The 15,460-nt window shown below is 44.6% G+C and overlaps 1 protein-coding gene across 1 annotated transcript in view; it reads left to right on the top strand.

Moving 5' to 3' along the window:
• Positions 1-15,460, top strand: part of EBF2 (EBF transcription factor 2) — a 273,200-nt gene that overhangs the window by 224,710 nt on the left and 33,030 nt on the right. The window contains exons 9-10 of the mRNA XM_056860924.1: positions 4,316-4,446; positions 6,987-7,113. Of these exons, the coding sequence (XP_056716902.1) occupies positions 4,316-4,446; positions 6,987-7,113 (258 nt within the window). The remainder of the gene's footprint in view (positions 1-4,315; positions 4,447-6,986; positions 7,114-15,460) is intronic.

Consider the following 15,460-nt stretch of genomic DNA (forward strand, 5'->3'; position numbering starts at 1 on the left):
CACCAGCTGCCCAAGGCCTGAATAGAGCGTGTGGGGGTGCCAGTGGCTTTTGTCACAAGTGGACAGCCCGAGCCCTGAAGAGGCTGGGTGCGAGTGGCTGTGGCAGGACCCTGCTATTTTTCTTATTTCCTCCTGTCCATCAGGGGCAGGGCTGTGGGGAGTTGGGGTCCCCTCCAGTACGGGGCCTGAGGCAGCCGCCCCTGATGCCCATCAGCCAAGACCACCCCATACTGTACCACTTCATTGTGCTGCATGAGTAGACCCAGGTCTTCACTAACCACCTTCTTTTGCATTATGTGTAAAACTGTCACATTGAAACATTGGATCACTTGCTGGCTGCAGCTGCTCACGGATAATCCTTTGCAAGAGAGAGCAAACCACAATGCATGCTTGTGCAGAATTCAGCTGTGGGAAGATGGGACAATATGGATCTGAGCCAGCGTGGTGTAGTGGTTAAGAGTAGTGATTTGGAGCAGTGGACTCTAATCTGGAGAACTGGGTTTGATTCCCCACTCCTCCACATGAGCGGTGGACGCTAATCTGGTGAACCAGGTTGGTTTCCGCACTCCTGCACAAAGCCAGCTGGGTGAACTTGGGCTAGTCACAGCTCTCTTAGAGCTCTCTCAGCCCCACCTACCACACAGGGTGTCTGTTGTGGGGAGGAGAAGGAAAGGTGATTGTAAGCCAGTTTGATTCTTCCTTAAGTGGCAGAGAAAATCGGCGTATGAAAACCAACTCTTCTTCTTCTGAGTCATGAATGATGTAATTCTTCCCCTCGCACTTTTCCGCTGATTAAAAATGACCCCCTAGAAAGAGGGAAAGTTCAATGGGGATGCATACCTTTTCTTCCCTTACCAAGGCTTAAAGCAGCCAGGAGGGCATTTTTGACCCAGGGAATTCCATGGAGACGAAGTTAACCCCCTCCTTCAGCCCTGAGCCATGTACCCACCCCCGGTTTCTTTTTAAGGGCAGGATGCATGTTAGGAGTTCCAGTCACAGACCACCGGCATCACATGGAGCTTGGTCCTGAGATCCGCAGCCCAGCATCAAGTCTCCACCAACCCTTCCTTATCATGAAATCAGGTGTCTCCTAGCTTTTCCAATTGCTTGGCCCAAAGAAAAAGAGCAGCTAAGAAGCAGTACGCTAAATATTCTGTGAAGACTTTTTCAGACTTCCTTGCTCAGCTGGGCTTGACTTGATTTTCGAGCAAATCAAGCAACATGACATCTTAGTTAAACAGAAATGTAACAGCGCAAGATGTGTATGAAAAAGTGTCAGCCATTCCCTTAAACAAGCAGCGCAAAACATAACAATGCGCAGAAGGAAACTGACACTAATTGATTTTAGTTTGTTTGGCTAAGCAAGGAATCACCGTCGTCTGCAGGCTGGCTCTCGGTGTATTTTCAAGCAATTACAAATTGCTGGATCTGCTAAGCTTCAAATTGGATAATCGCCTCCACTCTCTCCAGCCCCATTCTGGCACCAGTTAAAAATAACTAGAGAAGCCCCTCTTGGCCCTATCCTCACAGCTAGTGAAAGTGAGAAGACTTTGTGACGTTACGAGAAGAGACAAGTTAGTCTATTATTTCATTAGGGTGTTTTGTTGCGTTCCCCCTCCCCTTTAAAATGTGCCCCTGCATCAACCTAAAGGAGAATTAATGAACTGGAAGAAAATGATTGAATCAGTAAAGAATTCGGAGCAGTGTTAATTCTCCCCCAGCGGGCAGTGAAATGGTAGAAGGAAACTCCCAGGATTCCAAAGCTAAGAAGCCTTCCAGTTTTTCCTTGACTGATTGAATGTGATTGACTGGCTGTTCAAAGGAGTCTCGTATTTTTGGAGCACTGCCAAAGTTCCCTTCCACCTTTGACCTTGTCAACATTGGGAATGGAGTGATGGATTGACTTTGGTTATGGACTGGAAACCATATTGGGATCTTGATGGGATGTATAGACCAGAAACCTTGAACATATGAGAGACCAAAGGGGGGGAGAGAGAAATTCCCTGTCCTATAAAGGCCAGAAACGATCATAGTTGTTTCCCGTGTTCCAAATGTCCCTATTTACAAGGGATATTTTCTGCTCTCTATCAAATCACTATCCCAATTTTGTCCCATTTTTTTGCATTTGGGGTATCCCTGGTTAAAATTCTGTGAATTGTGAGAGCTGTTGTCCTTCAATGTCCAGCTTCCTCCCCAGAGTCTCTCAAAGTGAGATATTTGAGCCGGTGGATAGCTGGACACATCTTGGATGCATTTTGTCCCTTGTGTACATGCAAGCTTGTTTAACTATTTCAAAGGTGTGTGTGTTTTAATCTCATCTCTCAACCCTAAAATTTCTGAAGTGGCTAACAATCATAACTGTAGTTAAAAACAGTAACTCAAAAATAAAATTCACAATTCAACAGCCAGAAATCTAGCAGCAGTTTAACTTAAAGAGAAGGAAAAGTTTTTTTGGGGGGGGAGACAGGAGGGATAGCTGCTTTTTTTAATCTCTTGCCCAGAACTATAATGAATTGGCACCAGTTGGATGGCCATGCAGAGGATGTTCTAGACTCGGGGTGCCGCTATGGAGAAGGCCCTGTCTATCATGGCTACCCTCATCCCTCTAATAGATGAGGACTCATGGCATCCAAAGAAGATGGAAGTTTCTGGCTAGGTTGATGTACGTCATCTTGTAATAAGATTGGGAAGCGTGCAAAGAATTTCAAGCTTCTCCAAGTCACCAATATACATTGGTAATTCCAATGCTTCTTTCAGTCTTCATGAATAGATGGGGGGGGGGTGCAAATAAGTATTTTTTTACAAATAGCTGCACAATTACATATGCATTCTTTTATATCAATTACAAATTGGTCTGTTAGGGTTTAATGGCTTAATGTGAAGTGCCCTTAAATAAATGGGCCCATTATAAGCACCAATCAACACATTGATTATTTATCTTAGGTCCTTTGATATGTTTAGCAGGGTAAGTCAACAGAGTTTTTTTCTCAGTATTTATGTGGCCTCTGGAGAGAGTACCTCATGGCAGGCTACAATCATAGCCCCTTCCCTGAATGTTCAGCTTTCCTTTCTGTGCGTGTCTTGTCCCTTTCCACTGAGAAGATACCAGGTGAAGCATGCATGCAGTATTCTGGCCAATCACTCAGGAACAAGTAAGCCCATGTCCCAGTGTTCTAGCCAATGAGTGTAAAGGAACTTGCAAAGCCCTGGCTAGTCTGCATTATTAAGTGGGATGGGTGAGACCAGACTACGGATGCCAACCTCCAGGTTATGTATTTTACATTTATGTATAACAGCTTCACAGGATCCATCAGTGTTCTTTGAAGAAGTAACATTGTCAAAACAAGTGAATACCGGATCTCTGTCAGTGAAGAAATAAGATGGATTTGGCAATTCATATGGACACAAAACAATGAACCACAGTCTCTACGTTAGCAACACAGAGAATCAAGTTGCAACCAGAGTTATATAAGGACTTATTACCTGTATAGAGTCGTGTTTGATATTGGTATTGTTTTTGTGTGCTGTGTTCTATTTAGTCTTGTAAATACAAGTTCTGGCATTTACTTGTGCATTAGCCTGGACTGCTGTTCCATTTTGCATAGCCTCCAGGTGGGCCCTGGAGATCCCCAGAATTACATCTCCAGACTATGGAGTTCACTTTTCCTGGAGAAAATGGCTGCTCCGGAGGGTGGACTCTATGGCATTATACCTTACTGAGGTCCCTGTGCTCCCCAGGCTCCATTCCCAGATCTCTAGGACTCTCCCAGCCTGGATCTGGCAACCCAACCCCCATCCCCCACTGGTGGCCAGGGGGACCTGACAACCCTAGAACAGACACCCCCCTCTTGTAAATTCACATGAAAGGGTAGGGAGAAGTGACATCGTGGCTGAGGAGGAGCCATCCTCCCTCTCTGCTGTCCCTTACCCCCTTCTAAGAGCTTTGTCGCAAAAGACATTTTCATATTCTAAAATCAAAACACAATAATAATTTAAAAGGCCTTTAACAAAAAATGTGTGTGTATATGTATGTATATATGTGTGTGTATACATATATATGTGTGTATATGTATATGTGTGTGTATATATATACACCTGTATGGCAAAATCCAGGGGGTACGTTCTGTGCAAATCCCATGGAGGTGAGCCACATATGTGAACACCCCTAGCTCTGCAATGGCCTCCATTCACATAAGTGTGCCCAGGATTGTGGCTTCAACAAAGTTATCAGAGGAAACCTTGATAGAGACAGACTGTGCCACCACAGTAACTCTTGCCTCCCCATCCATTGCTTCGTTGTTGTTGTTTTCTTTAGCCACTCCGTGCATCAAAGCGATTAGTCCAAGTGAAGGCTGGACCACAGGTGGAGCAATGGTGATCATTATAGGAGACAACTTCTTCGATGGACTACAAGTCGTGTTTGGGACCATGCTGGTATGGAGCGAGGTGGGCAGCCTTCCTTTTTCCCATTTTCATTTTGCCAAGCTGGATGCAGGCTCTTCTTACAGAGGGATTCTCTATTTCTATTTGCCACCGTCCAGTTATCGTTTCTCAGGGAGTGAGACTCCCCCCCACATGGGGGTGGGGGGGAGGAAGGCTTAAGTCCCCTCTCCCTGTGCACTGAAGTTCCAGTCTGAATTAGGCCCCCACGCACCTAGGAATTAAATTTGCAGCATGGAACTCCCAGGACATGTCTGATCAAAAGGACCAAGGTGTGGACATCTGACCTCATTAGCCCAATGTTAATTTCCAGTAATAATTTCCATTACCTTTCCCTTTCTGTTTATTTCCCCCTTTCTCTCTTTCTCATTGGAATTGCTGAAATCTCTTGGATTTGGGGGGGGGGGATTGAATGAGCCTTCATAAAGCGATACATAAGTTTGGCTGCTTGGCTCTGGGAAACAGCAGGTTTCCTAATGCATGTGCACAAGACTTCCCCTCCTGGCAGTGGCCAGGTGTGTTCCAGAGCGCATGCGTGGCCCGGGGCAGCACTGAGAGCCAGTGTGGTGTAATGGTTAAGAGCGGTGGTTTGGAGCGGTGGACTCTGATCTGGAGAACCAGGTTTCAGTCCCCACTCCTCCACATGAGCGGCGGAGGTTAATCTGGTGGACTGGATTTGTTTCCCCACTCCTACACATGAAGCCAGCTGGGTGACTTTGGACAAGTCACAGCTCTGTTAGAGCTCTCTCAGCCTCACCTACCTCACAGGGTGTCTGTTGTGGGGAGGGGAAGGGAAGGTGATTGTAAGCCGGTTTGAGTCTCCCTTAAGTGGTAAAGAAAAGTCGGCATATGAAAACCAACTCTTCTTCTTCTTCCCTTTTCGCTGGGAAGATACTATATTCTAAATGTATCAGGAGAACATATAAACCTCACACTTAGAAAATGTGAAGACAGAAAAGTGACGAACTTGCTTTTTGAGTCAAGCGTTGCTTGGTTCCTTTCTAATGCAATACATTAGCATCCAGTGAAAAGGGAAGCTTTAAATGAGCAGGCAAATAATTGTGGGGGGGACCCATCCTTTCAAGGTTTATTAACAAAAGAAACTACCAGCAAGATCCCAGACAAAACTTAAAATGGCCAAAGAAAGACACGCGCTTATTTATGCCCATTTGATTGGGAGCCAGGCTCCTCCAGATTCCTTTGCCTGAATTGTAGCCAGACTGAAAGCCCTGCTGCGTTGCAGTGCTGCAATTGCTGGAAAGCGGCTACAAATTAACGGCTGAAATCGCAGCAAGATGCAATAGGTGCCATCCCTCTTACGATTCCTGCTGCAGTGTGAGAATATCATCTTGAAATCCAAATGGGAATGTGGCTTTTTTTTTTACATTAAGAACAATCTGTTTATTCAGATGCACATATGCCGCTACACAGTGCTATCCGACGTCTATTTACTTGGAAGTAAGTCCCCTTGTGTTTAGTGGGGCTTCCTCCAGCATATCTGTCGTCGCAGTCTTACAGCCCATTCCTGGGGGGAGGGGGTTGCACGGCAGTCAGGAGTGGCACAGCCACACCGCGGCCAAATAGGATTCCCAGCCGCCACGGAGATGAAAAATTCGTTTTGAAATTGAAAAAATAAATAGAAGAAGGCAACAAAGCCCATAGACTTTAGCAGGGCTATGCCACCAAAAAAAGATGGCATAGCCAAACTGCTGCAGACGGGGGCATTCCTGGGGTGAAAGGGGCTAGAAGGCTGCGCTGGCAGGGAAGGCCAGTGCACCTCTGCAGTGGCCAGGTGCTGACAGAAATGCCCTCCGTGCTGGCGTAAGTGCCCATTATCACAGGATAAATGGCCACATGCGCCAGCATGGGATCACATCAGCTCCTAAGTTGATTCACAACCCCCCCCCAAAGAAGAAGAAGAAGAAGAATTGGTTTTTACATGCCGACTTTTTCTACCACTTAAGGGAGACTCAAACCGGCTTACAATCACCTTCCCTTCCCCTCCCCACAACAGAAACCCTGTGAGGTGGGTGGGGCTGAGAGACTGACTAGCCCAAGGTCACCCAGCTGGCTTCATGTGTAGGAGTGGGGAAACAAATCCAGTTCACCAGATTAGCGTCCGCCGCTCATGTAGAGGAGTGGGGAATCAAACCCGGTTCTCCAGATCAGAGTCCACTGCTCCAAACCACCGCTCTTTTCCACTACACCAATGCACTAGTCAATCAACTAGTCCTCATATGGTTAATTCTTTATTCAGCTAATATCCATGCAGTGCAAGCTTATACATGTTTCCTTATACATAAGTTCGACTTGTTCAAAGACAATTACTACCAGGTAAGCATACGCATGATTATAGCCCTAGTGTATTTTCCTTCTGCTGTACCAAAAACCACAGCCTTTGATTGGGTGCTGTTAGCCCGGTGGGAATCTAGTTCTGCTGAGTTTTGACCTTCTGATCTCTCAAGCAGCAGAAAACGGGATGATGAAGGGCATTGTGGGAGAATCTCCTAAGTTCTAACTTGTCCTCTCTCTTTGATACTTTGCAGCTGATCACCCCTCATGCCATCCGTGTCCAGACACCCCCTCGACACATCCCTGGTGTGGTGGAAGTAACATTATCATATAAATCCAAACAGTTTTGCAAAGGAGCTCCTGGTAGATTTATTTATACAGGTATGTGTGGGGGGAATGGATCACAAAGGGTGAGCTTATGGAAACCTTATTTATCTGTGTTGAAACCTGCATCAAAACTGCTCTTCCCTCTTCATTTTTTTTAACTTTAAAATGGGGAATGAAAAAGAACTTATTTTGCTCTGTTCCCAAAAATCTGTACAGAGAGTGACCATCCCAATGTCCTTCTTTATCATTATCTTCTGCCAGCCAGCGGGTGAAGACCTTTTTGTTTTGTTTGCATTCCCTTACAGGCCCTCCGTCCTGTGTTTTCAGTATTTGTTGTTTGTGTGTGTGTGTGTTAAGTGACATCAAGTCGCTTCTGACTCATGGCAACCCTTTGAATCAATGTCCTCCAAAACATCCTATCCCTGCCTTGCTCAGATCTTGCAAATTGAGGGCTGTGGCTTCCTTTATAGAGTCGATCCATACCTTGTTGGGTCTTCCTCTTTTCCTGCTGCCGTCAACTTTTCCTAGCATGATTGTCTTTTCCAGTGACTCTTTTCTCCTCATAATGTGACCAAAGTACGATATATATGTATGTATGTGTATTGATTTTAAGTTAGTTTTTAACATTTCTTCATTCTTAATTGCCATGTAATCCCTAATTGGTAATTGGGTCAAAAGATGGGATAAAAATGTTTACAATGAAATAAACATGACAGAATGATTCTGTGTACTGTCTCCCCATTCTGGTACTAGTGGACCTTGAGATAGCGACTGTTTGACACTCAGACTGCTACAACAACAAAAGGGGGGGAGTAGGGTTGCCAGATCCCTCTTCACCACCGGCAGGAGGTTTTTGGGGCACAGCCTGAGGAGAGCAGGGTTTAGAGAGGGGAGGGACTTCAATTCCATAGAGTCCAATTGACAAAGCAGCCATTTTCTCCAGCTCAACTGATCTCTATCGGCTGGAGATCAGTTGTAATAGCAGGAGATCTCCAGCTAGTACCTGGAGGTTGGCAACCCTAGAGGGGGAACAAACTAAACTCAACCAAAATGTTGAATCCAAAATGAAAGTGTTGAGCTAAAAAATACTAAAATTACTTGGTCCTACTTATTTGGTCCTACTTTGGTCATTTTATGGTTTCACATCAAATGTGTATGAGTTTCATGTATTTATTGACTGTGTATGACTCACCTATGATATCGGCCTTATGTTTTTAACTTTACTGTGCACCATATTAAAATTTATATATTGGTAATTTTAGTATTTTTTTAGCCCAACCCTTTCAGTTTGGACTCTGACTACGACACCATGATGGTTTAAGTGTGATATTAGATCTAGGTATACCAGGGTTCTAATTCCTGTTCAGCCAGGAAATTCTCTGAGTGAAGTTCAGCTGGCCACTCTCTCGGCTTAACCTATCCCACAGTTTTTTGTGAGGTTAAAAGGGGGAGAATCTGTACAATGCAGCTGTCTGCATGCAGTAGCACTGCTTTATTACACTAGAGCGACATAGATCTATCAGACTATCAGTCTTCATAGCTAAATAGAACCTCCATGATCAGAGGCAGTGCACCTCCAGTAGCAGGCTGTGGGGACAAAAGGAAGAAGGTCTTTGCACTGTGAACCTTTCTAGAGGCACCTTGCTGGCCAGTGTAGGAAGCAAGATGCTAAACTAGGTAGACCAAGGATAAGCAACTTTTGTGGTCTGAGCGTCAAGAAAATAAAAAGGGGTTTTGTTTGCTACCTGACAAAAAGGTGGTGGTGGGGATGAAGGTTTTACGTGGCCAGACACTTGGGAGCATGCTGAGCTACATCAGTGTAGCTAGCATCTCAAGGGCTCACCTGGGGGGGGGGGGGAGAAGCAGCTCACTGAGCTGAGCAAAATAGTCTGTTGTGCCGTTGTTGAGCATTCATGGGGAAACACCCTTGGTCTAATCCAGAAGGGTTCTTACATTGCAATCCTAAAATGAGCTACACCCTTCTAAGTCTATTGGCTTCAATGGGTTTAGAAAGGTGTAGCTGCTTAGGATTGCCCTGTTAGGTTCTTAAGGGCAGAAAACGTACGCTTTGGCTCCCACATGGGAATCAATATGAGGACTGCAAGATCAGAATTTGCCGCTTTGAATAATGCACCGAAGAAGTACAAGGATAATTCAGTGGGACATCTTGCATTTTAACATCTCGGCGATGCTGACGGTGTGAGAATCGGGGAATGTATTATAGTCATCTTTTTAAAAGAAATGTTTAAAATCAGACATTTAAGGAGGTCTGTCTTATTTATATCACCTCTAAGTGAATGGATTCACGACAGGGCTACTCCTGAGCTTTCCAACATCTCGAATGAGAACCAACCTCTGTGCCCCACCTCCATGCATATGAACATAAGCGGTACCCCGCTGCTGGATCAGACCAGTGGTCTATATAGTCCAGCATCCTCTCTCATACAGCAGCCAGCCATTTATTGTGGACAGCCAACACAGAAGTGTTAGAAATTAGGCCCATGAATCATTTGATTATAGTTACGCAAGGAGTCAGAGATTGCACACCATAAAACAACAGAGTCTTTCCTGTTTCAAGAATCGAAAATCTTTATCTATAGGAAAGGTGACTGGGATGAAAGCAATAAATCCTTTCTACATTTCTAGTTTCCTATTAGCTTGCTAGAAATCCTCTAGCAGGTATCTAAGGCTTTTGGCCTTCTGCTCTCATCTCTGCTCATAAGGGCAGGATGCTGACATGCTGCCAGTGTGAAATCCAAAAAGCAAGTAAGTAGTAACTACTTCTAAACTTTTCCTCTCTTAACATAGGAAGAGGGCAATTAAACACAATTTTATCTAGTGACTTGAGCCATGTTAACAATGGCGATTAGCTGACCAATTAACTAAAAGACACATTGCTGTTACATCATCACCATGCATCTGCATAATCAATACAAACAAATTTAACCATTTGCTATCTGACAGAAACAAAACTCGCTATCTAATTCCCAACAAAAAGGTATAACAGCTTTTCCCTGATGTTTCCTCCTAACACTGGTATTCAGAGATTTGCTGACACTGGACATGAAGGTTCCCTTTAGTCATCTTAGCTAGTAGCCACTGATTGACCTGTCTCCTATGAATCGGTCTAATCCACTCTGGACTTATGCCCGGGTGAAGTTGTGCATCTTTCTCTCTCCCTGTGCGGCGGGTTCCACACAGCTTCATTCTCTTTGAAGTACAACTGCAGTCAGCAGCTACTCATTGCCCCATGCAGGGCTGGTGCCTGGGTCCGATCATCACTCCATCCATCCACAGTCAACAGGCTGGGCCACAGTCAAAACCAGGAGGAGTGATTCCTCCCCCTCCCCCCCAGAGCCCTCTGCTGCAGTTTGGCCAAACAAAATGCACCTAAGGAACAGAGCTGAAGATTATTTTCAGATTTACTGAGGTTGTTTTTGCTGCTGTATGCTAGAGGAAGCGCCCTAAAATTAGCAAAGGGAAAAATTAGGCAATTGCTGCATCTTTCCATCTAAGTAGATCATGACAAGCAAAGCGATAAACACAGCTATTAAGTACAGCTGCACCTGGCGCAGCCAATTCCCCCAGCTCATTGTGGTTGGTAGCTGGATTGTTTAAAGAAAAACACAGAACAATAAAATAAGAACTTCCAAGCGACACAATTAACCCAATCTACTGCTTTCTGCTCCAGTTGTCAGATGAGCGATGCACAAAGCACAATCCTGGTATGATTTTTCTCTTAAATAATACATTTTTTCTGAATTCCTCCCCACCCAAATTAGAGGGGCTGTTTTTCAGTATGAAACTATTTCAGTTAAACTGTGGTTTAACTGGAGACAGGGCTGGTTCTATAATGAGGTAGTCACCTGAGGTGGCAAATTTTTGGGGGTGGCCAGCCAACCAGCTGGGCATCTGCTGTCCCCTCCTGGGAGCTGAAGCTTATAATGTTTTCCTTCGTCATTTACCTAGGCCTTTTCAAAAGATGTGGCAAGCTACACATGCCAGTTCCTGAACTCTTGCAAGATCTTCACTGTTGAATATACAGGGCAGATTCCTTCTCCTGAACAGAGATTTTGGAGAGGGGAAAATGAGGAACTGAGGCAAATAGTGGTAACAAGGCAGGAAGTCCTAGAACTTCTAGACAAACTGCAAACTAACAAGTCACAGGGACCAGATGGTATTCATCCTAGAGTTCTTCAAGAACTCAAATGGGAAATTGCTGAACTTCTAACAAAGATATGTAATATGTCCCTTCGATCAGCCTCTGTACCAGAGGACTGGAGAATGGCCAATGTAACACCCATTTATAAAAAAGGTTCCAGGGGGGACCCAGGAAATTACAGGCCAGTTAGCTTAACGTCTGTTCCGGGTAAATTAGTGGAAAACATTATTAAAGATAGAATTGTCAAGCATATAGAAGGGCAAGGTCTGCTGGGCAAAACCCAACATGGCTTCTGTAAGGGTAGGTCCTGTCTCACTAACCTATTAGAGTTTTTTGAAAGCGTCAATAAGCATGTGGACAGGAATGAGCCTGTGGATATTGTGTATTTGGATTTCCAAAAAGCTTTTGACAAAGTCCCCCACCAAAGACTGCTAAGCAAACTTCATAGTCACGGGATAAGAGGACAAGTCCTCTTATGGATTGAGAGCTGGCTGAAAAATAGGAAGCAGAGAGTAGGAATCAATGGTCAGTTCTCACAATGGCGGGATGTGAGCAGTGGGGTGCCTCAGGGATCTGTGTTGGGACCAGTGCTTTTCAACCTATTCATCAATGACCTGGAGTTGGGGTTAAACAGTGAAGTAGCCAAGCTTGCAGATGACACCAAATTATTTAGGATGGTTAAAACAAAATCGGACTGTGAAGAGCTCCAGAAGGATCTCTGCATACTGGAAGAATGGGCATTAAAATGGCAAATGAGATTCAATGTGAGTAAGTGTAAAGTGATGCATATTGGGACAAAAAATCCCAACTTCACATATACACTGATGGGATCTATGCTGGCAGTGACAGACCAAGAAAGGGATCTTGGGGTGGTAGTGGATAGCTCAATGAAGATGTCAACCCAGTGTGCGGCTGCTGGGCAAATTCCATGCTGGCCATAATTAGACGAGGAATAGAGAATAAAACTGCTGATATCATACTGCCCTTGTACAAATCTATGGTGAGACCACACTTGGAATATTGTGTACAGTTCTGGTCACCACACCTAAAAAAGGATATTACAGAGCCTGAGAAGGTGCAGAAAAGAGCAACCAAAATGATTAGGGGACTAGAGCAACTGTCCTATGGAAAGCTGTTAAGACGCTTAGGGCTGTTTAGCTTGGAAAGAAGGTGGCTGAGGGGAGACATGATAGAGGTCTATAAAATTATGCATGGTTTGGAAAGAGTGGACAGGGAGAGGTTTTTCTCCCTCTCCCATAATACTAGAACACGGGGTCATCTGCTAAAGCTGGAGGGTGAGAGATTCAAAACAGATAAAAGGAAGTATTTTTTCACACAACGCATAGTTAAATTGTGGAACTCCCTGCCCCAGGATGTGGTGATGGCTGCCAGCTTGGAGGGCTTTAAGAGGGGAGTGGACAGATTCATGGAGGAGAGGGATATTCATGGCTGTTAGTTAGAATGGATATTAGTCATGCTGCATACCTATTCTCTCTAGTATCAGAGGAGCATGCCTATTATTTTGGGTGCGGTGGAACACAGGCAGGATGGTGCTGCTGCACTCGTCTTGTTAGTGGCTTCCTAGAGGCACCTGGTTGGCCACTGTGTGAACAGACTGCTGGACTTGATGGGCCTTGGTCTGATGCAGCAGGGCCTTTCTTATGTTCTTATGTAAGATTCCTTCTTCTCGAGAGAGAGTTTGACCACCATTTCTGGTTGCTTGTCACCAGGGCCCACAGAAGCGTGGCGAAACTACCAACAGAGAAAATCATCTCCCAAGAGTTCAGAAAGCTCTATAAGACATGTTCTGCTTTCCATGCTATTTTTAAATGACAGGAGGTACAGCCCAGAGTTTTATGGAGGATTATCTTCTCAAGATCCTGGGTGGGGAAGGTGACAGCAGTTCAAGAAGACTTGTTTGTTTATTGAAAACGTTTCTATGCCCCTTTTCCAATCAGTTCAGGGTCCCCAAGGCAATAAACATTAAAATATTTCAGACACTTAAAGCATTTCAGACATTAAAAAGCATTTAAAATACATAAAATAAATAAGAGTTAGTGAGGGAAGGCCATACAAACAAAAAAAGTCTTAACCAGCTGGCAACAGGATACAGCCAAATCTCCCTGGAGAAGTAGTTCTAAAGTTTTGGTGCCTTGACCAAGAAGTCCCATTCTCAGGTTGCCACCCATCTAGCCTAGGGTTGCCAACTGCCAGGTAGTAGTAGGAGATCTCCTGCTAATTCAACTGATCTCCAGCCGATAGAGATCAGATCGCCTGGAGAAAAATGGCCACTTTGGCAATTGAACTCTATGGCATTGAAGTCCCTCCCCAAACCCCATCCTCCTCAGGCTCTGCCCCAAAAATCTCCCGCCGGTGGCGAAGAGGGACCTGGCAACCCTAATATAGCCTCAGATGGTGGGGGCAGCCGAAGCAAGGCCTCTGCCGATGACCTGAGTAGTTGGGTAGGTTCTTATGGAAGATATCTCAGAATTATAAGTAATTTCCACACTGCAGAGATCAATTTGCCTGAAGGAAATGGCAGCTTTGGGGGTATAAATCTATACCAAAGAGTTGATACCGCATACCATAGAGTCGATACCATATGGTATACCATAGCGTCTAGGAGAAACGGAAGTCCTAGAGTGACATCACATCCCTGCTGAGCTCACTCCATTCCCCAAACTCCACCCCCAGATCTCCAGGAATTTCCCAACCCACAGCTCGCAACCCTATATGGGAGTAGATTGTCTGTTTGATTTCCATCAAACTCCAGTTTGCCATGACATCAGAATGCATGCACCTGGGCAAATTTGGTTGAAGGCTTTTGGTTGGAGTTTGGCTGAAGGCTTTGGAAACTAGAAAGTCTTCAGTCACATTCTGTATTTGAGAGGAGAGAGGAAGTGTGTAAGCACAGCAGCCAGCCATATTTGTGTGTGTCACAGACAGGTCAAATCATTTCATCATGATGTCTGAAAACAGCTGTAAGAAATCAGCAAGGGGACCGTTTTTCACCTGCTTCATTTTGTTACAGGAGGGTTGGGATAACAAGGCCTGCCATAACTAAAGATGGCAAGAATAGGGTGGGTTGCTCATGGTGGACCAGGCATTGTCCAGACATCATACAATGAATGGTCATTCCCTTTAACAGCCCATAACTAGTTGTGCAATGGGTCAGGCTGGAAAGGGAACACCCTGGGTGCTGATGTGTATCAGCATGTAAAAAGTACGTTAGTAGTAGCATTTATAGTGTGGGGTCAACGGCCATTACAGTTAGGATGCACAAAAGGGAACATAGGTAAACTACAGCAAAAACCATTCCGTTATAAACCCAAGAGCATGTAAAAACACATTAAAAATACATAAGCGCCTTCCCTGTGTGCAAACGAAGTATTCCAGGCTTTAGACACAGTTCTAGCCGGTGTTTTCTTGGGATCAGTATCAACCTAACCCTGTTTGCACAGGAGCACACTGTAGCCCTTTCACAAATTACAGTGAATGCAAGTGTAGTGCATACACTTAATTTTTTTTAAAATATGTGCATTGAGTCATTCTCATGTTACATTCATTCACGTACAGCGAAACGTTTGATACATACTCCACATTTATCTATGTACTTTAATGATACTGTTCATATGGGCAATTCAGCCCCAAACATAAACTTGGCAACTGACAATGTAGTATTAAAATCCACCCCTACTAAAAGAACCCTCAGATAATCTAATTCACAGACAGATTCCCAGAAAAAGGTTTTATCCATCTGTCTCTAGCTTCATTGAGCAGGTCGCAGCTAAACAAGGACTGCTAAAGAGTGTCTATTTGGCCAGAACCATCTTGACATACTCTCTCACAATATGGTACCCTATTTAAACGACCCATTCATTTATCTATGTACCAGTTCCCAGTTTCATTTGTAAACTGAACACACGCTGGCTGTTGTTGTTTTTTACAAACAGATATATTCACCTATGCAGGATGTACAGGCATTCACCGCAACGTGAACAGGGCTTGTGGGGGGAGGGGGGGAAGAGATGACCCATGGCACTTCTCGGCACAGTCCATGTGCAAGCAAAGGGAAATAAAGATAGCAAAAATTGCTGGGCAAGTTGGGAGCTAGGGCAGAGCTGCCCAAATGACCGTAGCCATTGTCTGCCTAAGGCATCCCAAGAAAATTAATAAAGAAAGAAATCAGAAAATATAAATCTTAAGGGGTGTGGGAGCAGCTTAGAAACAATAGCCATA

Source organism: Euleptes europaea, chromosome 14 (genome assembly GCF_029931775.1).
Source record: "Euleptes europaea isolate rEulEur1 chromosome 14, rEulEur1.hap1, whole genome shotgun sequence".
Lineage (NCBI taxonomy): Eukaryota > Metazoa > Chordata > Lepidosauria > Squamata > Sphaerodactylidae > Euleptes > Euleptes europaea.